We start from the raw sequence: 27245 nt of genomic DNA, 5'->3' as shown, positions 1-27245 counted from the left end.
CCTTAAGATAAAATATTCCAGATAAGAAGAACATTAGAGAACGAAGAGTATATATATAAATATTAAAACTCAAATTTTAGTAAAAAATGTGCGGAGAAAAAAAAGTTAAAAACGAGGAAGTATTATTATAATTCAATTGTATACATTATACAAAGCATAAATTCTAACATGCTTCAAATTAATTTATAGTTTGTACATCAAAATACATATATAGAAGTACATAAATACATACTCCATACATAGTAATTGCAATGAAGCTTGAAGGAAACTCTTCGTTGTCAAGAGTCAAACATCATATAGCCTGTGGGAGTAGTTAAAACTTAAAAAAGGCCTTTACATGGTCGTTTCTCCATTAGTAGTGAATGTGACTATTTGCTATGTATACTAAAAATTTAGATTCGGGCCTATTTAAGTTATAGTCCGAATCATTTAATATTTTGATAAAAAAAATTATAGATATTGAATTAATTAAGTAATACTCCCTCCGAAATCAATTTAGTTGTCCCATTTTCTTATTTGGCAAAAGTCTTTTTAGTTGTCTCATTTCTATTTTTGTCAATCTTTTTTTACCTAAATATCCTTAGTTCACACAAGTAATTACGAATATACCCCTCATATACCTTACTTACCCAAGTACCCTTCACTATTTACCCTTTACTATTTACCCTTTTTAATGAATCTCACACCATCCTTAATAACCGTGCTCAAGCAAATGGGACATCTAAATTGGTTCGGAGGGAGTATATACTAACTTAAACAAAAGAAAGTGAAGCTTATACGACAGACTTGCAAAACTAAAAATTGGATTCACCTTATGAACTTATACCTGTATCTTGGATTCACCCATGATCGAAAATAATCGAAAAAGAACATTGGAACATAAAAGTGAGAAGGTAGTATGAAGTAGAAAGGTGGGAGATTTGATTATTTGGGCAGATCCAGCATGAAGTCTAGTCGTGATTATTGTTGCGAAAAGTAAGTCTCAATCAATTATCGTTAATCAATTCATAGCATCTCTTATTTTCATCCCATGTGCTGTATTTTGTGAACAATAACATTATGATTTTCCTAATAAATTTACATTTAATATCACTTTTTCACTTTCTTAAACAATTTCTCATTTGGTATTATTGTTTTCATAAACGATCTTTCTTTTATAGTATAAATTTTAAATAAAAATAATCTTGTTCACCCTTATTTTAATAATTTAATAATATTTATGGTTTTCACATTTCTTCTATTAACTTCATTTTAGCATTATTTATTTTCCTCATAACCTTTACATATTTTCCACTAACTTAACAAAAATATTTTTTATTGTGGTTTTGAAATATATATTTTCCACTAACTTTCTTTTAATAATTTTCTAATATTCATAGTCCTCAATTTTCCTCCATCAAATTTATTATTCAATAAAATTAACATATTAACTACTTAAAAGATACCATTTTTCTTAATTTCCATTAACATTCCTATTGGAACCTTCATTAAGGAACTACAAAAGTACCATTTTTTTTAAAACCGTCTACCAAATGAACCGCTAGTACATAATAAAACAGCATTATCTTATACGAGCATTCGAAAATCGAATCATTCATGTTCAACTTGGCATGATCTCATCTAATGCTCCTAACAATGACCATGAACTATAATACTAAAGCTCTATTTGATAAAATGACTAGGGAATTGGGGAAGAAGAAAGAACAACTGGTATAACTTAGCTTAAGGCACTAAACTGCACAAATTGGAGAATCAGAAAAGGGAGGTTAGCTAGTTCTGCAAATCTGTACATCCCACATCCAAACGGACAAGAAAAAATAAATAAATAAACCGACTAATTCTCCTGCCTTCGATCAGTCGTAGAATAGAAGCAGCAACCACAACAGTTCCACGAACAACATCCTTTGCACGAACAGCAATCGTTAGAGCATTTCGGTCGTGAACATTTGAAGCAACTCGGCATGCAGCATGTCAAGCATTTAGGCCACCCGAAACAGCTGCAGCAATTCGTGCATATCGGGCACTCGAAACACGTCTTGCAGCAGTTTTTCGGGCAGCAGTTTGTTGGGCAGCAATTCGCAGAGCAACAGTTTGCGGGCCAGCAGTTTAGAGTGCAGCAACAAGAATTCGGGCAACGAGGTCGCCAACATTTCATCTTACAGGAACAACTACAACAGTCCCAACAGCTACAAGACCGGCTACAGGACGTATTGGTGGGTTGTGGATGACGGTGTTTAGGGTGGAGGTTGAGGGTGTCTCGGATTTTCTTGAGTCGGATTTGTGTGGTAAGGTTCTCCATTTCGTGGACGTATCGGCAGAGATGGCGAATGTAATCAGGGTATAGCTCCAAGTTGCAGTGGCCGCCACCTTTGATCCATAAGGGTTCATAAGGTTCCCTGGCCCGTTTCCACAGTCCGTTTCCGTGTAACCAGTTCACTACATCGTCTTCTGTACCCTGCATCACATATGAATCAAATTGCTTAGAGCCTCTTAGCTTTCAGCTTATCATTATGAGAAAGTCGGAAAGTAACACATGAACTATATCAACATTTGTGTTGCTCAAACTGGATTTTAGGGGGGTAAATTTCAGGAAAAGCAAATGCAAATTTCAATCATGTAGTTCTAGGCCTTATCGTTACAATATAACCGCTCATAAGATAATGAAAAGAATAATATACCACCCACCATCAAAACATTGTGAATAAAATTTAAGCACATAATATAAGAGATGATTTGACAACTCAATCAACCGATACCAAAATACTATATGTAGCCCAAAGAATCAACTAAAGCCTTTGTTTGAAGTAAGTGAATGTTGTTAGTGCAAGTGTCAATTATCTTAGCTTGCGAGACAATTTTGATCATCTCATAGCCCAGGCTTGCACATTGGAAGACAAAGCTGGGTGTACAAGAAAGTATGAGGGGTTGAGGTTTGGGTCACTTCATGAATGAGGCAAGGATAGGGAAAGGTGCCTTGAACGGGGCACAAGTGGTTGAAGAAGTCAGTGAATGGTCTGCAGTAGGCACTCGTTCGAGCGGGCATGATATTCGTCCGAGCAGCCTATGCAGGGGCAAAACATGGATTCTTTTTTTTCTTGTTTGGTGGGCAAGTCTTAGGCTTTTGGGCAAGGGTTATTCTAGCTTGTTCGAGAGAAATTCAAAATATCATTTAAACCACAGATCTTCAGGCACATATGGCTCCATGTAATAAGTACAATCAATTGCATAGTTAATTGTAACACAAACAAAACTTGCTTTTGCGAGTTGTACTAGAAAGTCCAAACACGCGTTCAGAGATATGGTAAGATAACTTACATGTATCACCAGTACAGGGCACTTCACTTTTCGAATCTTTCTTATATTCTGCATTAACATCATCAACATGGTTAAGCATAGCAAATGCAAGGGACAAAAACTTCAGTCACCAAAAACATAGCAATTAGCAGAATGGTTCACAATTAAATTATCATTGCACATAAACTGCAGGTCGAAGTGTTCAAAATAGACCTGATGACCTGATGTTTACCCGACCTTGTAACCGAACCCGATTTGACCCAACTATAAAATGGATTTAAAATAATGTAAAAATCAACGTGAACATATGACCCAATTTTAAGCCGACCCGAAATACATGACCTTAAATCGACCCAATGACCCGAATGAATACCTCTAACTGCAGCAAATAGTTTGTGATTTTAATTTGCACCTAGCTGGTTTGAGTTAGCATCGGTTCACTTAACCCACAAAGGCATACATGTTCGATGATCATTCTAATCATATGGTTAAAAGTCCAAACACCAGTGTAAAAGAAGAGAAATAAAAATGTTAGAGCTCACTCACCCTATAGATATCGACACAGAAAGTGAACTTCACATGGCACAGAACACGAAGTCCAGAAAGGATGGCACTGTGCAAAACCACTCCCCTCAACCTCGGGAGTTTTGAGGCCAAGTGTAGTGTTGGCCCACTTCCAACTGACTGTCCGTATAAAATTAATTCTTCTTGACTTGTTCCATATTCGGTCTGAAGACACTGGTAAACAGCCTCTATATCAGCATATGTATTGCCCTCGCTAGGCTGGACCATGGAAAACACAAATGAGAAATGTAAGTTCCTTAATAAGCTTGAATCCCTTCTTTCTATTTAACTGCTAGAACTTAGGAATTCACAAGAAAAAGATGTAGATTTTAACGATGTTGTATCATTTCAAAGATTTACATACTGCTATGTTTACAAGTACTTCAGCTTACATAAAGAAAAGTGATGAAAAGGTACTCTCAATCCCGATCGGATCATCGGACAACCTTTTTTGATATGGTTTCTGTATTTAAAACTAATCAAAATGTTACGATCTTAAATAAAATGTTGGAATTTTTTCAGAATAAGCTGATGTTATCACAATTAACTTTGAACTATAAGATCTAAAGACACTTGTAGCGTTGCTCTGTAATCACGTTACAAAGTCTGTGTTCTGTCTATCATGCCTCGAAAAAATTAATAAAAGTAATACTTTATAATGTGACAGCCTACCTTACCAGTAGATGCACCATATCCAGAGTAATCATACCTGCGGATTAGCACACAAGAATGGATAAACACCAGATAGGAATGTAACTATCGAAGACATTGCATAAAGTAAACGGATGTAGTGTAAACGGACAGTTCAATACAACTTTAGAATCCGTGCCATATTACTAAACCTAGCCATAGCATCATAAATCTCAAAGTAGACGATGTAACAAATAAAATTACTCCATGGGCATTACCCATGCTAGTTTCCCGGTTATAGGTTCCCATCACTTACTAGAATGAAGAATCAGACAACTTTCTTTAAGAAGGTAGCAACTAGAAACTAGCAAGTCTTTGATCTAAGATGATGAATCCACGCTCGTCCCAATTTTCAAATACCCTCCATGCATACATGGGATGCTCAAGGTTTTATTCCATTTTGTTTTAAAAGGGTTAGAAAAGTAAAAGGCTGAAACTTTGAGAAGCTTAGAAAAGTGGTAGCCAAAAATCACCTAGATAACATAATTGAAGTAATAAATCAAGAAAGAAAATATATGTGTATGATCGTTCGAGTTGATTTTCTAAGTTGTAGATTAATATTAGATAGGAACAGATGAAAATATCCTACATTGATTCGTTTTGTATCATCTACAGAGGGTACTAGAAACTGACAAAGGTACACCATGCTAACAAAAATAAAAATTGGGGCATCACTCCTACAGCTAGAGGTGTTCATTTGGGTCATCAGGTTGATTACGGCTCATGTACTTCGGGTCGGTATAAAATCGGGTTTTGAGTTCATATTAATTTTTACATAATTTTAAATTCATTTTGAAGTCAGGTCAAGTTGGATTCGATTATAAGGTCGGATAAAGAGGATAAAGAGGTAAAGAGGAAAAAGAAGTCAGGTTGGATTCTAAGTCATTGGGTCTGTTTTGAAGACCTCTACCTATAGAGGTAAAGAGGATAAAATCAGGGACGAGTCTATTCAAGGGCCAACTGCGGCCATGGCTCCATGCGAGAAAAAACGCCTTATTACAATTTCAGGGTAGATATTATACAAACCCATCAAAGCTTTAGTTTTGATTGTTCATTTCAAAGGCAACAATTTCGGTAATATTCTAAGGCAATATTTCGTAAAAACCTTTATACAATTTAACACTATTACGATTTGGCACCACCTTACTTTGCATTCTAGCTCCGTCTCTAACGATAATCAAATTAGCAATTAATCACTAATCATAATGACAAGCTCCCTCCATGATATGAGAAGGGAAAGACAATCCAAGGAAGAATGTAATCTATCACATTCCATATTTGAAAACTTTCTCATTAAAGACAATTAAAAATATGGTTATCTTTCACCATTTTTAACATGAAAAATTGTCAAATTCCCAAGAACAATTCCACATTACTCTAGGGCACAAATGCCCAACACTGCTTCTGTCACACAAGTCACAAACTACCCCCCTTGAGAAACTCTAAAAAAAGATGGCTCTACACACAATGTTATCTTTGAAAATGAAATGCATCAAAAGAAGGGCTTAAGGAGGTAGTGACCACAAGAAGGCCAAAATAATTAGACAATCTAGATCCTAGTAAACATAAAAACAATTGAAAAAGGCCTTTTTCCATAGCATTTCTAAACTATTGCTCAATAATTATCATACATTATTTTCCAAAAGTTATTTTTTGTGAAAAAAGTTGGTACTACATGTTCACAAGGGAGAAAAAGGTCATTTTCTCTCAAAAGTGAGCTCCAAATTCATGCTTTAGTAAGTAAATCTAAAGCTTTTACACCAAAAACTATAGCCAATTTACAGAAAAGTAAAAGAAGAACAATCCCTATCAAAACCAAATGCATCAACTTCTATATCACCAAGAAGATGAATTATATCACCAACCCCATTATATTACATAAAAGATAAATGAAACCCAGCTCATAAAAAAGCCCTTAAACATTAAAGTCACAACCCCAAAACAAATAAAGAAACAACCCTTAAACATTAAAGACACAACCCCAAAAGAAATAAAGATTCGATCTTTTAGAACCCCACATGCCCATAACCTAAAAAAACAGAGAAACAAAATAAAAAACAAAAAAAAAAGAAATTACATGAAAGAGTTAAGAGAAACTGACCCCATTAAGTTGACTCTAAGATTGATTTTAAGCTGAACAAAGAGATCATAAAGTTGACCAAGGTCAGCAGCATTTCCGTGAGAGTAAAGAACAGTAAGCCTAGCATAAGGGTTTTTCAAGTAAAAAGCTACAATCTTGTTTCCTTTTTTAGTCTCAATGACATGAACATTCAAAAGAGGGTCATCTCCTTGAGGGATTGGTACTGATGAAGCTGTTGAAACTGCTACAAATTTTCCATCAGAATCCCTTTTTTTCACTTCATAAGTTGCTGGAGAAGGTGGGAAAAATGCAAATTTAGCTGCCAAATTTGACATTGAACAACCCATTTTAGCTTCAGATCAGAAAATACCCAACTCATGAATGCATGTGGAAAGGAAGGAAAATGATAAAAATTTGAGCGTTTCTGGGTTTTTCTAGGTTAAAAATGGAGTATTTTTGGGGGGTAAAAATGGGGTTATAGTAAAGGTTGTAAACAGAGCTACACAAGCAAGAAAGACAGAAAATTTGTAGTTTTGAGAGGTGGGTTTTTTGTATTTTTGTTGAAAGTTGATGTTAATGTGTTTAATGGGGAGGGTCTTTTTCAAAAATGGAAACTTTATTTGGATTTTGGTTGAAAAAATTGAAATTTGATGAAAATGGAAACAGAAAAATCAAGGATATGAATCAAAACTTGAGACTGATGCTTACAATGATGTAACAAACTCAAGAGAAATGGGTCTTTTTCAGGAAAAAAAAATTTTAAATGATTAAAAATTGAAAATAGAGTTAAATTCAAAGTGGGTGTTTAATGAGTGCAGAGAAATAAATGAAGGGTCAAGGGATTTTATTAAACTTTGAATTGATTCAAACAAAAATAAGTGAGAAAAAAGTAGGAAAAAAATTTGGTCAGAAAACAGAAGAAATGGAGTTAAATTTTTCTGAGTGTTTGGTACTATGAGGTTTAGCTAAATCTGTGTAAGATCACCTCAGTCATCCCCAAAAGTACTTCTAAAGCTTTGTTTGGAGAGAGAACAGAGAGAAAAAAAAAAAGAAAAAAAAAAGTGAAGCTCAAGCACAAGTCATTGGGAAAACTAGCATAGAATACAAGAAAATAAAAACAAAAACTTTATTTAAAGTATTAAGAACTGAGTTTCATGACTTAATAGTTGTGTCAGAAGAAGAGGAGATAGAAAGAGAGGAAAGATGATAAATTTGTTTTTCTCTTTTATGGTTTTCGTAAGGCATGTGAGGAATAAGAAGACAAAGGAAAAACAGGGTATTTCATCATGTTCTTGGAGAAAAAAGGGGGAAAAAAGAAGGAACGGACAATATAATCAAAGTCATTATTATTGATTGGACTTCACATTTGTGCACTTGTGTAGAGATAAGGCAAATCAAAGTAGGAGTTGTAGAGTCTAGAGTGAAACAAAAAAATTTGATAAGTAATTGTTCATAGTATTGGATCTTTAATCAATAATTAGTGTGTCTCACTATTGTTTTGACTAAATTAGTGTATAAACATCAATGATTAAGGTAAATCTTGAACTAGTTTATTGTTTTAAAAGAAATATCTTAGTTAGATCTTTGTTATTTCTAAATTCTAATAGTGTTTTTTTTTGTGTAATTGGTAGTTTTTTCGCGATAGATTTAGCAATTTTAATGTATAAACTTAGTTCACATAATAATAAGTATAATTTTATTCAAGTATAAATCTAATATGGACATGGGTGATGGGTCCATATTATTGTACTTTTTCTCAATCCTAAATCTTCGGTTCTTTCGCATTTTCTACTTCGTCCACATTGTCACACTTTAGTATACATTATTTATGTGTAAACTAAGTTCATACAAAATTTACTCTTCATCTAAAGAGTATAATCATTAATTAAGGTATTATTATTATAAAAAAATTTAAAAAAAAGCACATCGAAGTTACAAACCTCATCAAGGAGATTTAGTTGAATAACAAAATTTGTTTTTCAAAAAAATATATATTGAGTACGTTATGATTGTTATTTTTCATTATATCAAAAGCATTCAATAGCGTAAATAGTACTATGACATACTTGTTAGTTGTAGAACGTACTAAGAAATCAATTCAGTTGAAAACTTAACCTGATAGTTGTACTTGTAACTCAAGATATACTCATATTTTATCACGTTCTCTTATAAGAAAACTAAGAATCTTACTCAATTTCATTTAGTTGTTTTTTTGTCTTACACTAGTAATAAATCCCTAAAAATCAAATAAAATTAAATTAAAATTCATCATATTAACAAAGCAGCAAAACTAAAATATATAGGAATATTTTATTAATTTGAAAGTGAACATATTTGCATCTAACTATGTATATAACTTTCACTCAAAAAAATAAAAAAAATAAATAAATAATTATATAAATTCAACATCCAGATGTAAAACTTATGCAAATTTATATTCATGAACTAACTTAATCATTAATTTGAGTTTCCATAAATAATTAAAGCATAAATTAATTGAGGAGTTAATATTATCAACACTCAAATCTCATGAGAAAAGAAAATATAATACTATAAGTCTCTCTCGTTTAGCATTACTATTAATTTTAGTTTGTCCTATTCACAATAATCTTACATTTTTTTTAATTATCTCATTCACATATTTATTATATATTTATCTTAATTACATAATAATATTATAATGGAGTACTTGTTTTTTCTCTTATTATCTAATTTAGTTTTCAATTTCTTTTTTTTTTAAAAAAAAAAACACAAGTAGTGTAAGTATCACTTTAGAGTACTTGATTGTTTATATGCATGCATGTAATAATCAATGTAATTAAATTCCAAAGACAGCATAATTAAATTAGATGTAAAATCATAATGGGAAACAAATTAGCTTAATAAAGTCGAAATTTAAGTTTGAACGTTATAAATTAACAAGACCACTTTACAAAACTTCATAATGCATGAATTGAAGTTTTCCAATCTGATTCTTTGCATCACGTGAGATTTACCGACCAAACAATGAAAATAATAGTAGGCAAAAAAATCAGGTAATATCAGTTAAGTATTGATTGTTTCAAACAATGTTTTAAATTTCATTCTTATTTAGTTTTTCTGTTTCTTAGTCAACTATGTAATAAAAAATAGAAAAAAATATATATAGCTTTAAAGATTGTACTTCCTCCGTTCCATAATACTTGCTACATTTTCTATTTTTGGCAATTTCATATTACTTGCTACATTTCCGTTTTTAGTAATAAAACAATTATTTAAAGTTCTACCTACCCCTATTTTTATCCTACTCTATACTCTATACTATATAATAAAATACTATACTATACTCTATAAAGTAACCTAACAATTTATTTTTCCTTTTTCTTTTTCAATTAACAATAATAAAATACAATATTCTATAAAGTAAAAAATCAACTACAGTGTAAGTCAATCACTTTTCTTAATTCTCGTGCCCATGCAAATGTAGCAACAATTATGAAACGGAGGAAGTATATAAGAAAAAATCTTATATTTTATTTATGTAATTTAATATTATCTTTGCTTTGGAAACATAAAAATGTAATTATACTTTATTGCTTTATCATGTATTCTTAAGCAAGTTTTGTATGAGATGTTCTCATTGTGAGATGGACTTATACAATTGTGAGATGGACTCATACAGACAGCTCATTTAAAGATTTTTAAAAAATTAATTAAATAAATTGAAATGTAACTAAACATGACATAGTTGATAACTAATTCTTTTATTTTTTTAAAATGGTCTTGATGAAGAATTTGTCTTTATTCTTTTTTAGAAAAGGTTCAAACAATTTTTAAAAAAATATTACTAATTATTTTCCAATTTTAGATTAGATTCTTTTGAAAAATTATAATTATTGATGATAAAGAAAATTTATTAATTTTTACCTATAGTTTTTAGGACTGTAAATATTATCAACCATAAAAAATAGTGGCAAAAATATGAAAATATTAATTAAATTCTAATACTTACATATAAAAAATATAAATGTAATAAATAAATAAATAAATTTTTATTTAAAAATTTGTCTAAGTGGCAAATTAACAGTAGAAATCTGAGCCGCACGCTTAGCATTATGAGCACAAAAAGATAGTGTGGGAAAAGGAGGATGGGAAAGTGACCCTCATCTCTAGGGGTATGCCCTATGTGTCTAACTAAACTCCGACACTTGGTTTAACTCTCTAATCTTTTTTTTATTTTACCTCTTTAATCTTAAATCAATTGATTGGAGTATCTTTTTTCCACGGTAAAATGACTATATGAGGTTTACTTTCTAAATAAAGTGCTTACAACTTAATTCAAAAGTAGTGTCTAAGTTGAAAAAATAGTAAGATATAGTAGTAATAGTTGTGGACTCGTGGTGGTTAAAATCAAGATTTTGATCTACGATTTTACGATTTAAAAATAAGTGAGCAATTCGGATCGTTTGTAGAATCGTAAGTTTGTAAAATTCTAGTTAAAATAAAATTTATAGAAGTAGAATCATAACACGATTCTACGATCCTATGATTTAACTATTCGATTCTACTGATTTATTTTTAATTTAAAAAAATTTTTCTTACAGTTTAACGAACCATCATCATAATTTTTTAAAAATAAATTTCTTAGTTAGTATGAAGATTTAACTAATTATTAAATATTTTTCTATTTCATTCTTAAAAATGAAGTAAAAGAAACTTTAATTAATAAACTTAAACTTTTAATGTGAATATTATGACTAAACAGAAAATTTAAGTTTATTGTAAAATCTTACGATTCTACGATTCGATTCCACCGATTCGATTCTACAGGTTGAATTCCAATTTTAACAATTTTGGTAATAGTAATGTATAAAGGGTTTTAAAATGAGATAGGAAATTTCAAAATCTCCATAATTTGGTGATATTAGTAAGTGGGGAGTTTTGAATCGTAAGTTAGTGATGTTATAATAGTCATTCAAACAAAAAAAAAGTGTAAGATTTGAACACCAACCACTAAAAGACTACTTGATCAAAATATTTTCAGATAGTCAGATTTCTTTAACTCTACACAAACATCAAACGGAACCATCACCGATCATCATATATATACAACATTAAAACTCTTGAATTTTTCTTTCCCTTTAATTCTCTCAATTCAAGTATAACGTGGAGTAAAAAATAATTATATGACTTAAATCATAATCAACTTTTGATTAATTTAATATAATTTCATTACAAATGTCAAATTGATCCAAATTAAAACAATAGGCAATAATCAGTCTAGGTAGGTGGAAGATTTGTCAAAAGGCTAAACTAATTAACACTATGCTTCCTTTCTTGGTGCTTGGTGGACCTCAATTAATGTATTTATCAAGCTCCAAATTTGGGTTGTATAATAATGCTTGTATTTATATACTCTACTCATCAACTTAATATGACTTGAGAGTTCAGGGACATTGGACATCATGCAGAGCATTATCCCAAAAAATACTTATTATTAATATGCAAATAAAATATAAGTTATCCGTTGGATAAAGTAGTTACTAGTAATAAACAAATAAAATTATAAAAAATTAATATTTAAAATTATATTTTAAGACTAATTTTAGAAGATATCACTTAACTTTATAATTTCTTACAAATTAATGAGAAAATTTTAATAGAGTTAACGTGTAATAGTGTAAAAAATACAAGTGTTGCATTAATAAAAACTATATAAAGCATACATTGATCAAATCTAAAGTAAATGTAGCAACTACTATCACATACTTCATATAATACTCTAATCAGTGATCACCTTACTTCTAACTTGAATTAATATATAACTTGTTTTCGTTTTATTTTATTTTTATTCGGGATAGGATAAAAAAATTCCCACAACAAGGAGAGAGGCAATTGAATATTGATTCTTCATATAGGTGGGTGACTGGTTGACTAGTGAGCATCAAATCCGTGATAAGGCACTATAATATAATTTATTTTTAGTGGGATATATTAAAATGTCACTATTTTAAATTTTTAATAGTATATATAGAGGATTTAGTGACATTTATTAGACTCTTTAGCAGTATAATAAAAAAATCACACTAAAGCTTTTTGCAACATAGGATCTAGTGACATTTCTCATAAATGTCACCATAGACTACAGTAACAATTATGCTACTAAAGACCATATAAAGTGTCACTAAATCACTTTGTAGTGGAACTTAAAATAAAAACCAATAATTATTACACTAAAAGTATAAATTAGTGGCATTTTTTAATGCCATTAAATCTAATGTCGCAAAAAGTTAAATTTATTGTAGTGAGGGTGATAGAGAAAGCTCTCAACCAGTAAAGTAACTCAATTAACTTTTAAATCTATTTTAGGTTTTTATAAATAAAAAAGTGAATGTATACTATAATATAATTAACTTTTTGCGATATAGGATTTGGTGACATAAAAAAATATCACTAATTTATATTTTTAGTGTAATAATTATTGGTTTTTATTTTAAGTTTCACATAAAGTGATTGAGTGACACTTTATGTAATATTACATAGTCTACAGTGACATTTATGATCCTATATCACGAGAAGTTTTAAAATAATTTTTTATTATGTTGCTAAAAAGTTTAATAAATGTTAATTAATCTATTATATTATACCATTAAAAATTTGTAGTAACATTTTAATAAATATCACCAAATATATACTACTAATAATATTAATAATATTGTAGTGGTAAAAAATTACTGCTGCATCATATTGCAATAAATTGTTTTATTTTTTCTAAAATATTCACCAGCTATCTATAATTTCTTAGCATTTTCAAACTTTTTTTTGGGAAGTTCTGTTCATGACATATCGTACTCCATTCAAACCCAAAATTAGGACTAGTAAAATAATTTAATTATGAAATTAAATTGTTAGGAGGTTAAAAACAATAAAGTAAAGAATATTGATTAAAGGCATAATTAAGCATGGCTGAAAAGTTAATTACTTTAACCAAGGGGAGTAGAGCTTAGTAGGGTTCTTATTCCAAGAGATATGTTTAATTACAAAATGTGGGAGCACTCCACCACCTCTTGCATGTAAATATTAATAGTAATTCATATTTAACCTCATTTGTTAATTGTTATTAACATGGAGATTAAAAAATAAGCTATACTCTCTGCTTTACTTTTCTAGGGTTATTTGTTTTTTTTTCACTATAATTATTTTATACTTATTTTGTATCGTTTTTATTGTTGGATAATAACTAATTATTTTTAATTTATTTGAATTTTATTTAAATAATTTACTATTTATTTATTGTCAAATTTCCGCTTTTTTTTAATAAGCATTGTATTTCTATTATGGTAGATTTAAGTTGTGAGATATTTAGAATATGAGAAGAAATATAGAGAATAAAAGTAAGAGTGTACATCATCTCTAAAATAGAAATAAAATAAATTTATTAGCACAAATAAAAATTAGAAATCGAGTAAATTGAGTGGGACATAAATATAAGCATTAACTCCATTTCAAAATACTTGTAACATATAATCTGTTCGAAAAGTAAATATGTATATAAAGTGTCTAATTAAGTAATTAAAGATGATAAAATATTACACGCAATGTACACACCCTGGATCGATTGTAATTAATTAATTAATTTCTTATTTCATTTTGTTTTTTTTTTTTTGTTTGTTGTGAGTGCAAATGTCTTGTAGCCAGTGTCTTCACGTTTAAAGGATTATGCAATTTTCGTGTATGTGAGCCGTGACTTTTGCCTACATGACTAAATGTATAGATTACTGTTAAAGTTTATGCTTTTTCCAATTTAATTTAGTTGTATGATTTAATTTGGGCACAAATATTAAAAAAAAGGAGAGAACTATCTAAAATAATAGACTCATGTACAATATTAAATATATTTAATATTTAGAATTGGAGGAGACCACCTAAAACAGTAGACCCATGTGCAATTTGGGTATTTTTAATATTAAGAAAATAAGGGAACCACCTATAGATGTATGTCTTAAATGGAAATGAGACAATTAAATTGAACTGTCTAAATAAGAAAATGGAACAACTAAAAAAAATTGGAAGGAGTATTACTTAATTTTGCAGATAAAATTACATTTCGGTTTAATTAGAGTTAAATTTATTTTAATTGATTCTGGTACAATGCAATTGTATTTTGATTGGTAATAGTGGGAAAATAAGATTCAAATTAGTGGACAAAAGAAAAATGTATATGAAATTATAAAAAAAAAAAAAAAACATATTGATTATATAGTTGAAATTTATAAGAATAAATATAAATTCATTACCAGAAAAATAGCAAACAGTTGAATAACAAATAAAATGTATCTACTACATTATAGCAAATTGAATGAAACATAATAAGTTTGAGAACAACAAAATGATTGCTAAATGTTTGTGTTATAACTTCTCTGGAGGCATATATCAATGTAGGGGCTTGATCAATTATTTAAAAGATGTTTGACAATTGGTTGTTGATTGTTGCAAGGTTGGTTTATGGAGCCAATTAGCTTTAATTAAGTGATAATATTGATTATTTTCGTTGTACTAATCATTAAATTATTGTTACTAATATGTAACAACAAGTCATCTAAAACAAAAGTAAATAAATCAATAGAAGAACACAAATTCTTACTTGAGATCGTCTTTATAAAAGACCCGTCTCAAATGGGCTGACCCATTATTAATAAAAAACAATTACCAAAAAAATGCGCGATGTGTAATTCTATTTGAAGTTGGTGTTATAACCTATTGAAGTTGGTATTATAACCTATTAGAGTTGGTATCTCCAAATAGGTTATCATACCAACTTTAATAGGTAATAACACCAACTCCAAATATCAATTTTAATAGGTTATAATACCTACTTCAATAGGTTATAACATCAATTTTAATAGGTTATAACACCAACTTCAAATAGGGTCAAACGCGCGCGTTAGCTTTTAGATTTTAGATTTTTTTCTTTTTTTTCAATTGTTGGGCCTGAGCCCGGAGAGCCGTCTCTTTTAAAGACGATCTCTTAGGGGATGCGCTGATAAAAAAAAATGAAATAGTTACTGCTAGTAAATTTAAACTCAATTAAATAATCCCAATGAACACGCGTAAAACCATGGGCCATGGCCCATACCATAAATCCCGCCTGAACTTGAAAAATTGAAATAAATAAGATAAATTATCAAAAAAATGCACAAATAAGATAAGTTTAACTTATTTCCAAAAATAAACGTGTAATTCCCAAACTTGTGGTTAACAGGTGGAAAAAACAAAGCAGCTGTTCGCAGTTAGTAACTGCGAACAAGTGTTGACTTTTGTTTGATCCTGTTCGCAATTACTGATTGCGAACAGCTGTTTTGAATTTTTTGAGCAGCTACTTTCCCTAATTATCGAGTTGTTTTTATTTGATATATTTGCAATAGAGACATCATCATAAGTTATTACAAGTCAATGTATGTTTCAAGCGAAATGATTCATCACCAAAAGTTCAAGCATTCGTAAGTCATAGCTTGAAGGTTATGATAAACTAAATAAACATATATATACAACTAAATAAACACACACACACACACACACACACACACACACACACACACACACACACACACACACACACACACACACACACACACATATATATACATATACATATATATATATATATGTATATATATATATATATATATATATATATATATATATACATATATATATATATATATATTTATATATATATATATATATATATATATATATATATATATATATATATATATATATACATATACATATATATATATATATGTATATATATATACATATATATATATATATATATATATATATATATATATATATATATATATATATATATATATATATATATATGTATACATATATATATATATATATGTATACATATATATATATGTATACATATATATATATATATGTATACATATATATATACATATATATATATATATATATACATATATATATATATACATATATATATAGAGAGAGAGAGACGTTCAAGTGAAAACCATCCTTATATGAGAACCGTTAGAACCATAAAAAGGTGTTACTTTTTTCAGAAAAATGTGTTACTTTGGATTTTTTTTTCTGACAGTTACTGTTTTTTGGTAGAAAGTACAAGATTTTTTTTTTTAAAAAAAAGTAATACAGTTTTTATGCAAAAGTAGCACGTTTTCTGTAAAAAGGTAACACATTTTTTGGTTCTCACGGTTCGCATAGAACCGTGGTTTGCACCTGAACGCGACCCTCTCTCTCTCTCTATTTATAAATAAATAAATAAATATATATATATATATATATATATATATATATATATATATATATATATATATATATATATATATATATATATATATATATATATATATATATATATATATATATATATATATATATATATATATATATATATATATATATATATATATATATATATATATATATATATAGGGGAGGGATCCATTGAGAAGTGGGTTGAAAATGAGAAGGGGTTGAAAATGAGAAGGGTAAGGACTCTACACCTTTGATTTTACTAAAATAAAAAAAATCTATGATCACGATTGAGCCAAAAACTCATAATTGTAAAAGTAACTATGTTACACATAAAGGTAACTATGAAATAATTTTTAAAATGTTCTTAATTTATAACATAATATCCTTTTTTTGTATATATAGTAAACAAACAAAATCAAACAAAAATCCTTCTCACCCTTCTTAATTTAAAATTCTTCTTATATATATATATAGTCAATCCAAATACACAAAAACCTAACGTTAACGCTCATCACCCTCATTTACCCTATCCAACTAAATTGGTCTTCTACGCCTCCTACGGTAGTAAGAGGCGTTCGTGTGTTGCTCTGGTAGAAGAGGGGACTGGTACTGTGATGTTTATGAAAGGTCCTCGCAACGTCAACGGGGTATGAAGGTCTGAACCAACCATGTACACCGCAAACTGCTCCCCCTAATAATTTCCGATGGAGGGCGCTCTCCTAAGATGCGGTGAACCATGTCACGCCAGCTTGATAGCTTGCGTCCGGCGGTAGACACGGCACGTCCCTCGATGGGAAGCCGTGTTAGTAAGGCAGTGTGATGGTAGCCTCACCGAGAGGAAGTTGAAAGGTGTGCGTCTCTTGACGCCATCTCTCTACCAGTGTTGTGATAATAGCACGGTCAACTCTACCGTACGCAATGAGGTGAAATTCATAGAACCTTGTGCGCTCAAGGTACGGGATGATCCTCTCATCGATCACCCACGGAACGGGAATCTGGATGCCTAGTGCCTAATGTGTCTATATCGAACCTATGAAAATAGACATTCAAATAAGTTACTTGTATGTTATCATTAGTAAAATGCAAATGATACAAAACAGTATACTAACCTGGGCATCCCAAAGAAGAGTGCTCCTGTGCCCCTCCTGCATAGTTAAAACACTAGAGTCTTGGGGTCCTAGAGCTGCTGGATCCATCTCCTGTACTACTATGTTCACAGTGACTTTAGTTAATATTACTATTATGTAATTATGTATCATACATTTATGTTGTAAGTTTAATATTATATTTTGTAGTTGTATCTATATGTTATAGAGTATTATACTTCTATAATATATATAGTATATTACCTGGAGTTACAGGTTCTAGTGTTGTGACCTTCACTCCCACAACGACGACAACTATCGCGTTTCTTTCTTCCCTCATCTATTTCATTAGCAATACGCCAGATAACTTAATGGATGGGTCTTTAGCAACACAATTTCTAATGACATTCTTAATGACAGAAGATGTCAAGTAAATGTGTCCAGTCGAGACAGTGTCACTACCGAAAACACAAGACCCACGCTTACCCTTGTACGTAACAATACGCCATGAAGATAAATATGAATCGAGTGTAGCCCTACGTCTCCACAAACAGCCCCGCTTACACTTCAAGGTAAGGACATTTGGTTTGAGGTCTCCGTTTTATACTTCACATTTCTTCGAATATGATACACTCTAATAGTTTCCAACAACGCTTCCTTACTATCAAACATCATACCTTTCTCCAATTCCCCTTCTTCGGTGTAAGTGGTATCACAAGCCCACGCCCTCCAAGAGTTGTCCTCCACGTACTCATCTAGAGGTGGACATAGGGCATAAGGTGTAGGAGGAATGATTGTAGGAATGTTGCCTAGGGTCATATCATTTGCTAGCGCATCCTTATCGACATCCACATCATCCTCAGAAGGATCGTCAATGTGCTCATTACTCTCATTTCCATCATCCCAAGGTCCCATCTCATCACTTTCTCCTAAGTTAACCATTAAATCAATTGGAACTTGATTCGGAGGGGTTGAGAAAGAGTACAAGATGCGGAAGGAACAAAAGGATTTTTGAGTTTCTTGAATCGATATAGGCATAGGGGTAGGAGTAGGATTAGAAGCAACTACATTCCCTAAGAGTACTTCTTCTACGTATAACTCAAAAGAGGGAATTTGGGTGGACTTTGAATGCTCCCACATAGCGTCTATAGCCTCATCATCCTCAACAGGAAATTAAAGGCTAGCAATTCTCCACTCATTTCATATTTAAAGCTTATATTTACAGTACTTCTAGTGGGGTCCAATCCAATCTTAGAACATATAAAACGTTTAAAGTGCTTCAAATCCATGTTCGAGTTGCATGCAAACAACCTATGTCTTCCCCCAACATAATGAACTTTGTCACTACTTTCTCGAATAGAACCATTCCAAAAACATACTATAGTGATGCAAAATGATGCCATTTCTACATGAATACAAACAAAATCAACATCATCATCAACTTCATGCCCATACAAGTACATTATATTCATTTGATTATAATCTTTTTGGTCTATAAATTAATAAGGTCCATAATGTAACTAAGTTCATACATATATAATGCACATAAAATTCAACTAATAAATCAATTAATAACAACATTAAAATTTCTAATAATATATAATGTACATAAAATTCAAATAATAAATCAATTAATAAGTTCATAAATGATATTTCTAATAACAACATCAAAATTTCTAATAATATATAATGTACATCAAATTCAACTAATTCAATATGCTCATCAACAATAATACTTCAAAATACAACATAAAGCTATGAAAACAATTAAACATTACTTTGAACAGTTATGGATGATTAAGAAGAGTGTTGATTTTAGAACTAATAACCTATGTTTGAGAAAATAACCAAACTTCATCAAAACCCTAAAAAACGATATATATACTCAAAAAAAACGCATAAAAGTTTACCTTTGTGCAAGCTAGAGTATCCTAGACTAAATTTGAAAAGCCAAATTGAAAGAGGAATGTAAGAATTGATGGATTGAAACTAGTCTAATAGTGATTTTTGTAAAGGGAATGTCGAGTTGTTTAAGATAGGGTTTTGAAACTGGGGAAAATGGGAACGAAAGGAGCTGCTGCTGTGTATTTGTGGTCGATGCTGTTTGAAACAGGGTCAAACAAAAGTCAACACCTGTTCTCAGTTACTAATTGCGAATAACTACTTTGTTTTTTCCACTTGTTCGCACTTAGCAATCGCGATTCCAAACTACAAATTTGAAAATTACACGCTTATTTTTGAAAATAAATTAAAACTTATCTTATTCCGTGTATTTTTTCAATAATTTATGTTATTCATTTCAAATTTTTTCATGAACTTTGCACCATTCCCCTCCGAAAACTTCACCAACTAGTTGTATTCATATAAGAGAATTAAAAAAAAGGAAAAGGAAAGAGAAAGACCAAGTAATCTTATTGGCCGGCTGAGGTAATAATTATACTAAAACCCAGAGAATCAAACTAAGAACTTCTCCATTAAGCCCAGTTGAAAAATTGACTCCATTTCGTCAGAGTAGGAAAATTCATACTAACAAATCCAAATATCCAATATTAACAACTCAATCATCATTTAAATCCTGCTGAATTTTCTTCAACAATCTCTATTTTCTGTATTTGTTCATCAGTATGTTTTCTATCTCTTTTATACCATTTAGTGTAGTGTAATTCCCAATTCCATGCTGTTTAATTCATTACCCAGATTCTTAATTTTACTCATTTTGTCTTAAATTTGTTAAATTAGCAAATTCATATTGTTTTTGCTTATGGGCATTTGCTAATTATACTCAAAGTGAATTTTTTTCCTTTTTAATGATTGATTCGCATCATGAAATTTTCAATCAATAGTGTGATTTAGCTATTACAGTCACCCCTTTTTAGGGTATTAATTGGAACAAAAAGGTCGGGAAAATTGTGTACAAGAACTTTGATTTGATGTATTTTGAAAAACCCTAATCATTGTAATCGAGAGAATTTGATTCAAAAGAGAATTAGAATTGTTCCCTATTTTTTTTCTGCAAATGGGTAGAATCTAGATTGAGATTAGTTAGCTTTAATATTTGTTTATGATTAGAAATTCATTATGTGTAGAAGTAATGGTGTAATTTGGCTGACAAGTTTAAGCCCTTCAATTTTTTCCTCTACAGATTCTGACAAGATGAGGCTACTTAGGTTGAGCCTTATTGTGTCCATACCAATCTTATTATCGATCACGGTTTGGGCAAGTGAGGATCGGATAAACAAATCAACTCCAGGATTGATTTGGTCGACTGGTAAAGAAGTAGGAGAATTATATAGGAAGTCACATTCTGAAGAACCTGTGGCATTGAATGAACATGATGAGCTTGATGGTGGTTTTTCTTCCCTTGATGGAATGTTACAGTGGGCAATAGGTAATTTTCTTTTCGTGCTATCTTCTGTGGAATTATTCAAACATATGATTTCTTATGCTCTTTAGTGGGAGAAGATGCATAGTAAACTAACTTAGTATTAAGAGTTCTGTTTGGCTGATATTTGCTTCACTGAAATGAACTTTTTATGTTTGAATTAAACAGAAGATAATGGGAAATTACAAGTATGGGAATTGTGAGAGAATAAGTACTTGAAGAGCTGATATAGAACTTATTAATGTTGTGGCTTGATTAGTGTAACATAATTCGCCAGTTAATTCGCGATTCGCTCAAAATCACCCTAAAATAACCCATAATTTGCTTTTTTTGATTTGCAATTTGTAAAGAGATTGGTGAATCATGTGACAGTGGGCTTTATGTGGGGACTGAATAGAACTTATTAATGTTATGGCTTAATGAGGGGACTTCTATAGTGTTGGAGCACTTGAAGATCAATTAATGTTTGAGTATTTGTGTCCGCTTGGTTTGTTTTTGATTGAGATGAAAGTACTTGAATTGTAGTATGTCTGCTACGCTAACCCGTCAAATATAAAATCCCATATAGAATGATGTGTTCAGTTTCAATATACCCCATACTTGATTATTGACTTTATGCCGATGCAAATGAAATAATTTGCAATAGTGCTATCTATTTATTGAATATTGATGTATCTGTCCCACTCAATTTGCCACATTTGATTTTCAATGTAAGAGTTTTCTAAGCTCATCATCATCATTATCATCATTTTACCCATTGTATTCCGCTTATAGGAATCATCATCTTACCCATTGTATCTTGCTCATAAGAAACTATGATCAGGTTTTGGGAGGGAAGGAAGGCGAAAACTACAAGTTACGTTTCCTTTTTTTTTGTGGAGTTACATATTTGTTTCTTATTTGTGGATGTAATAGGACATTCTGACCCAACAAAACTGAAGGATGCTGCAAAATCTGTGCAACGCCTATCTGATGATGAGCTAAAGCAGCGCCAAATAGAACTTCAGGTAGATAAGCTTCTAGGCTTATGATTTCTTGAATAAACATGTAGCAACCTTTTCTAAATTATTTCATGCACACTTCTTTTAGAAGAATAAATCTTCTATGTGTTCTGCACTACGCCTACTTTGTCCTAGTTTGTCTTGCTTGACGGCCATTTGAACATTAAAACTAAATAGAGATAATCTGAAGCCTAGAAACTTTCAAAGTCCCATGGGTAATTGGCCTAAGTAACGCTTCCAAAGATGGGAAAATTTTGAAAAGGTGTTGAGGGGTGGTGCCGTGGGGGTGGTTATGTGGATTGAATAGGAGTTTAATATTAGGTTTGGGTACAGAATTAACACAACAGTGGCCTATCAAATTGTAACTGAATCTATTTGTTTTCTTGTGGCAATCCACTTCAACTATTAGTTCTTCGTGATAGTTAACTTTTGCACTTTTTTTTTTCAGGAATTAGTGGAAAAACTAAGAATGCCTTCAGATGCAGAGTTGATGAAAGTTGCAATAAATGACTTGAATAATTCCTCTATCTCTTTTGAAGGTCGTCTTCGTGCTCTTGAAGATCTTTTGAACCTTGTTGAATCTATAGATAATGCCAACGGTATGTATTTCATTCCTCAACCGGTTCCTCTATCCAGTGTACGGTGTACACGAAACGCTGAAATTATTGCATTTTTTGTCCCGTCTTTTAACAACGAAGCCCCCACCCCCCAAAAAAGGGATCTTTCATCCATTTTGTGTCTCATCTTTTACCAATTATTTCTACTACCATATAGCAATGTCACCTAAGTTCTTTAGTGACTAATTATGTAAATTTTTCAAATTCAGGAAGGTCTAGGACATTAGATTAACATAACAACTAAATATGTTCTAAATTGCCTTTTCCTCCTCCCATATAGAAACTATAATGGAAAATACATAGACAAAGAAAAGAAATGAATTTCTTCTTAAACTTTCATTTGCTCTAAGCCTCTAATATTTGCTAGTGTTGTTTGTATGCTTTTCTGCCGCATATTATTTAAGCACTCTTTCATTCTTACAGTATGCGATAGTGAATTGACAAAAAGCTCATTTTATTTAAAATACACCATTTAATTTACTAAAACTCGCACTTGGACTTCTCAAACACTTGAAGCTTCTTTCATACATTCTTCTCAGTTTTACACAAATTTGGTGGTCTCGCTGCTGTTATAAGCCAGCTTGACAACATTGAGCCAGATGTAAGGAAGCTTGCTGCTTGGGTTCTCGGAAAGGCTAGCCAAAACAACCCAGTTGTTCAGGACCAGGTCAGAGAATCATCACTTAGCAGTTGTATGACATTGTATTTCCAGGCTACAGCTCTATGCATAGGATATTATAGTATCTCAAACTTAATTGGTCTTGATTTACAATTTCATATCGAGATGTATCTTCACAGATTCGTCGACAGTAATCTTTTATGAACCTCGGCAATAATGGGAAAATTCTATGCTTTTATTTGTCTGATAATTTTACACGCGTTCTTAGGTGTTAGATTTTGGTACACTGGCAAAGCTCATGAAGATGGTGAGATCTGATGTTGTGGAAGAGGCCTCCAAAGCATTGCATGCAGTTTCTGCCATAATCAGAAACAATTTAAATGGCCAGAAAATATTTTATGCAGAAGCTGGAGACTTGATGCTTAAGGTAACTTCTATTTATTACTAGCACTTGATTTACCCTCTCAAATGTGGACGTCACAGGTTGTACAATTTGAGAATGAATTAAAATTAGAAATCAACCTTTAGGTGGTGAGATGCTAAATCTTCCACCTTTCAATTATTAGTTAAAACTCTGTCTCTTAATGCTACTTCAGCATGTCATACTTTCATGGAATTAGTGGTTAAAAGGTGAGATTTATATTTAATAATCGAAAGGTGGGAATTTTAGAACCGACCATCTATAGCCAAGATTTTTAGTTCTAATTTTTCCTTAATGTAAAAGTAATTAGACAAAGAGTAGGTGAAGATTGTTTTCATTTGCAAGTCTTTTTCGAGTCGAGGGTCTCACTGGTTGCAACCCCTTTATGTGTTTGATAAGAGTATGATATTCCGTCTTCCTACTCTCTTCAGATTCTGATCATAATTTTATAAGCGAGATATACTGGGTATAATGATGATGAGACGACGAGATAAGATAGTAAGAGGATAGGAGGGGTCCACATCATATATGAATGTGAAATTTTCCTTATTGTAGCAACCTTTAGATAATCGTGAAACGTCTGGAAGATTGAATGATTTGAACAAAATGAGGGTGTTTGGAGCCATTAGGGGGTTTAACGTAGAACTGTGTAATGACTCGGGTCAAAGGGGCCCAAGGGCATTATCGACATTGCACATTTAATTAGTCTTGATATTTTGTAATTAGATTAGTTGTTATGTTTTAGTAGTCTCTTGGGGCTTAGACTATATATAGAGCCATCCTTGGAATAATTGATGAGCTTTTGAATATTAATAAGAAGGCATTAGTCTTGGGAGTTAGTGGACAGACTTGAAGTGTCCATACTATCTAGTTTCGGTAACGGGTCTTGGCCAACTGTTACACACTACTTTCAAGAGTGATTGACAGTGGTGTAATTTATGTTGCAGGATATACTGAGCAATTCTACCTTTGACATTAGATTACAACGGAAATGTGTTTTACTTGTCGGTGATTTAGCAGAATGTCAACTAGAAAACATCGATAAAGCAGAGCTTCCCTTTTTTAGTGATCGTGATTTGTTGAAGGCAATCGTTGATTTAACCTTGTTAGATGACCTGGATCTTCAGGAAAAGGTAGCACATCCTAATCCTTTTACTTACAAATTGTTTGTTCATGCATCCTTCTCTTGTGGACTATGGAGTACATATTGGATCTTGATTTTTGAATGTCGGATTAAGTATCCATATGCGGTAGATTTAACATCATGATGTCTCCTATAGGCACTTGCCGCAATAAAGATTTTACTACAACTTAGGACGATTGAGGCTTCAATTTTCAAGGATTTCTGTGCTTTGGACAAGGTATTGGAAAGAACGAGGTTGCAATTGGAACAGTTAATGGAGGTTGAAGATCAAAGAGATTATGCCAAGGATGTGGAAATCCTCCGCCAAGAGGTGGCGCTGATTTTTTACAAGAAGCTTGAGAAAGTACGTCTCTTAGTTTATCTTGCTTTAAACTTGAGTCCTTCTGTCTGAAGCCAATAGTCATATTCTATTTTAGTATGCTTGACAAGACTAGTTGCGATTTCTAATCTCTAAAAAATAAAGAATAATTTGCAAATTCTAATTGTTTTAAGACTTTTGCAAATTATGGCCTCAATGTTTATTGTTCTGCAAATTACAGCCACCAAAGTATCAAAGTCTACAGCGTTCAGGCCAAATCACATAATTTCGACCATTTTAATGGTCGCAATTTTAGGTTAAGTGGTCGGAATTCTATGATTTGGCTTGAATGCTGTAGACTTTAATACTTTAGTGGTTGTATTGCGCAAAAGTTGTAAACTTTGAGGATGTATTTGCAAATTATTCTTAAATAAATAAATAAAACTAAAATTAAAGACCACTCGCATCATATTTCTTCCAAAATGCCTAGGTTTCACTTTATCATGATGTTTTGTCCATCTAAAATGTCAAGCTGTTGTGTGGTTTGTTGAAATCTGGAATGCTAATACATTTTTCGGGTCATATTCATTGTTTCATTTCTTCAACTACGACAACAGTGCTGAGAAGATGTTAGGATATCATTCGGAAGCTCTTAAAAGCTGCAACGTAGGGTCATACAGTGGTCATGACTTGTCGATTACCAAGTTGCTGATATTTTTCGGGTAGAGTTTTGTAGATTATTCGAATGTTAACTATATTATACAGGGACAGCGTATATGCGAAAGAAGAATGGTCGAACTGCGCAAGCGCATATATTACTCAAAGCTTCGTTGTTTTGGCTGAAGGAAGTCGTCTTTATAGTATAGTGTACTAGTGTTAGGTTTTTGGAAGTCCAAAGGATTTCACAGTTAGATCTCTGTGTTCACCGTATATGTCATTAGTTGTACTATTTTTTTTCCCCTCTTTTTAGATGTGTTTGTACTTTTTTTTTTTTCGATACGACCATTTAATTTCAGCTCAACGTGTTTGGCACAAAGATAGTCGTTACTATTAATTTTTTTATCAATAAATCCCCAAATTTGTTTTCTATAAAAGCGCTGGACGTTTCTCGTATTATATTGTTTCGAAGGTTACGATGTTGATTTCACTTCAAGAGGCTACAATGTCTATTTGTGTATGGACAAAAATGTGAGAGTTTTTTTATTATATGGTGTAAAATCAAAAAATAAAAAAATTAATTTTTTATTGATATATGAATATGATTTCCGTTTACATTATGACATTTTATTCCAGTATTTGACAAAAAACGTGATAACAAGAAAATAATAATTTTTTTTGTATGAATAAACAATGATACAATTTTGGATTATACCTAATATCAAAGAGCAAATATTGTTGGAGATCTTGTCATGGTGAAATTAGTCCATATAAATAGCTCAAAATTTAAAAAATTAAGTATTTAAAGTACGAAAGTAAACGTTTTAATTAATGTAGCTGAACTATTTAACTCAATTTTAGATTGTCTCACTAGTACGTCTTAAATAAGAATTTCTGAATTTTAAAGTATCATGTATTATTCCCTCTATATTTGCATAAAAAAATACTAATAATCAAGCAATATCGTTTATTTCTTGTTTTTATGTGTATGAAAAATCATAGTTATATAAAATCTTGTTTGATTGTTCTAATAGATATATATATATATATATATATATATATATATATATATATATATATATATATATATATATATATAT

General features: G+C 31.1%; 2 protein-coding genes across 2 annotated transcripts; one reads left to right on the top strand and one right to left on the bottom strand.

Moving 5' to 3' along the window:
• Nucleotides 1-1431: 1431 nt before the first annotated feature.
• LOC130801476 (uncharacterized) lies at nt 1432-7945 on the bottom strand. The gene is made up of 5 exons (XM_057665337.1): nt 6650-7945; nt 4531-4567; nt 3841-4077; nt 3316-3363; nt 1432-2455 (listed from the first exon to the last, which is right to left on the bottom strand). Exons 1-5 carry the CDS (start codon nt 6973-6975, stop codon nt 1835-1837), a joined length of 1269 nt encoding a protein of 422 aa, XP_057521320.1. The 5' UTR covers nt 6976-7945; the 3' UTR covers nt 1432-1834.
• Nucleotides 7946-20358: 12413 nt separating this feature from the next.
• Nucleotides 20359-26784, top strand: LOC130801568 (uncharacterized). Its single transcript, XM_057665436.1, has 9 exons — nt 20359-20628; nt 21149-21394; nt 22304-22395; nt 22838-22988; nt 23546-23673; nt 23894-24052; nt 24994-25179; nt 25327-25533; nt 26106-26784. The coding sequence occupies exons 2-9, from the start codon at nt 21160-21162 to the stop codon at nt 26109-26111; spliced, it is 1164 nt and encodes a 387-aa protein (XP_057521419.1). The 5' UTR covers nt 20359-20628; nt 21149-21159; the 3' UTR covers nt 26112-26784.
• Nucleotides 26785-27245: the final 461 nt, after the last annotated feature.

The sequence above is a fragment of the Amaranthus tricolor genome, chromosome 15, assembly GCF_026212465.1.
Source record: "Amaranthus tricolor cultivar Red isolate AtriRed21 chromosome 15, ASM2621246v1, whole genome shotgun sequence".
NCBI classification, from domain to species: domain Eukaryota; kingdom Viridiplantae; phylum Streptophyta; class Magnoliopsida; order Caryophyllales; family Amaranthaceae; genus Amaranthus; species Amaranthus tricolor.
The sequence above is the reverse complement of the archived record's forward strand: the minus strand, read 5'-3'. Positions and strand labels throughout refer to the sequence as shown.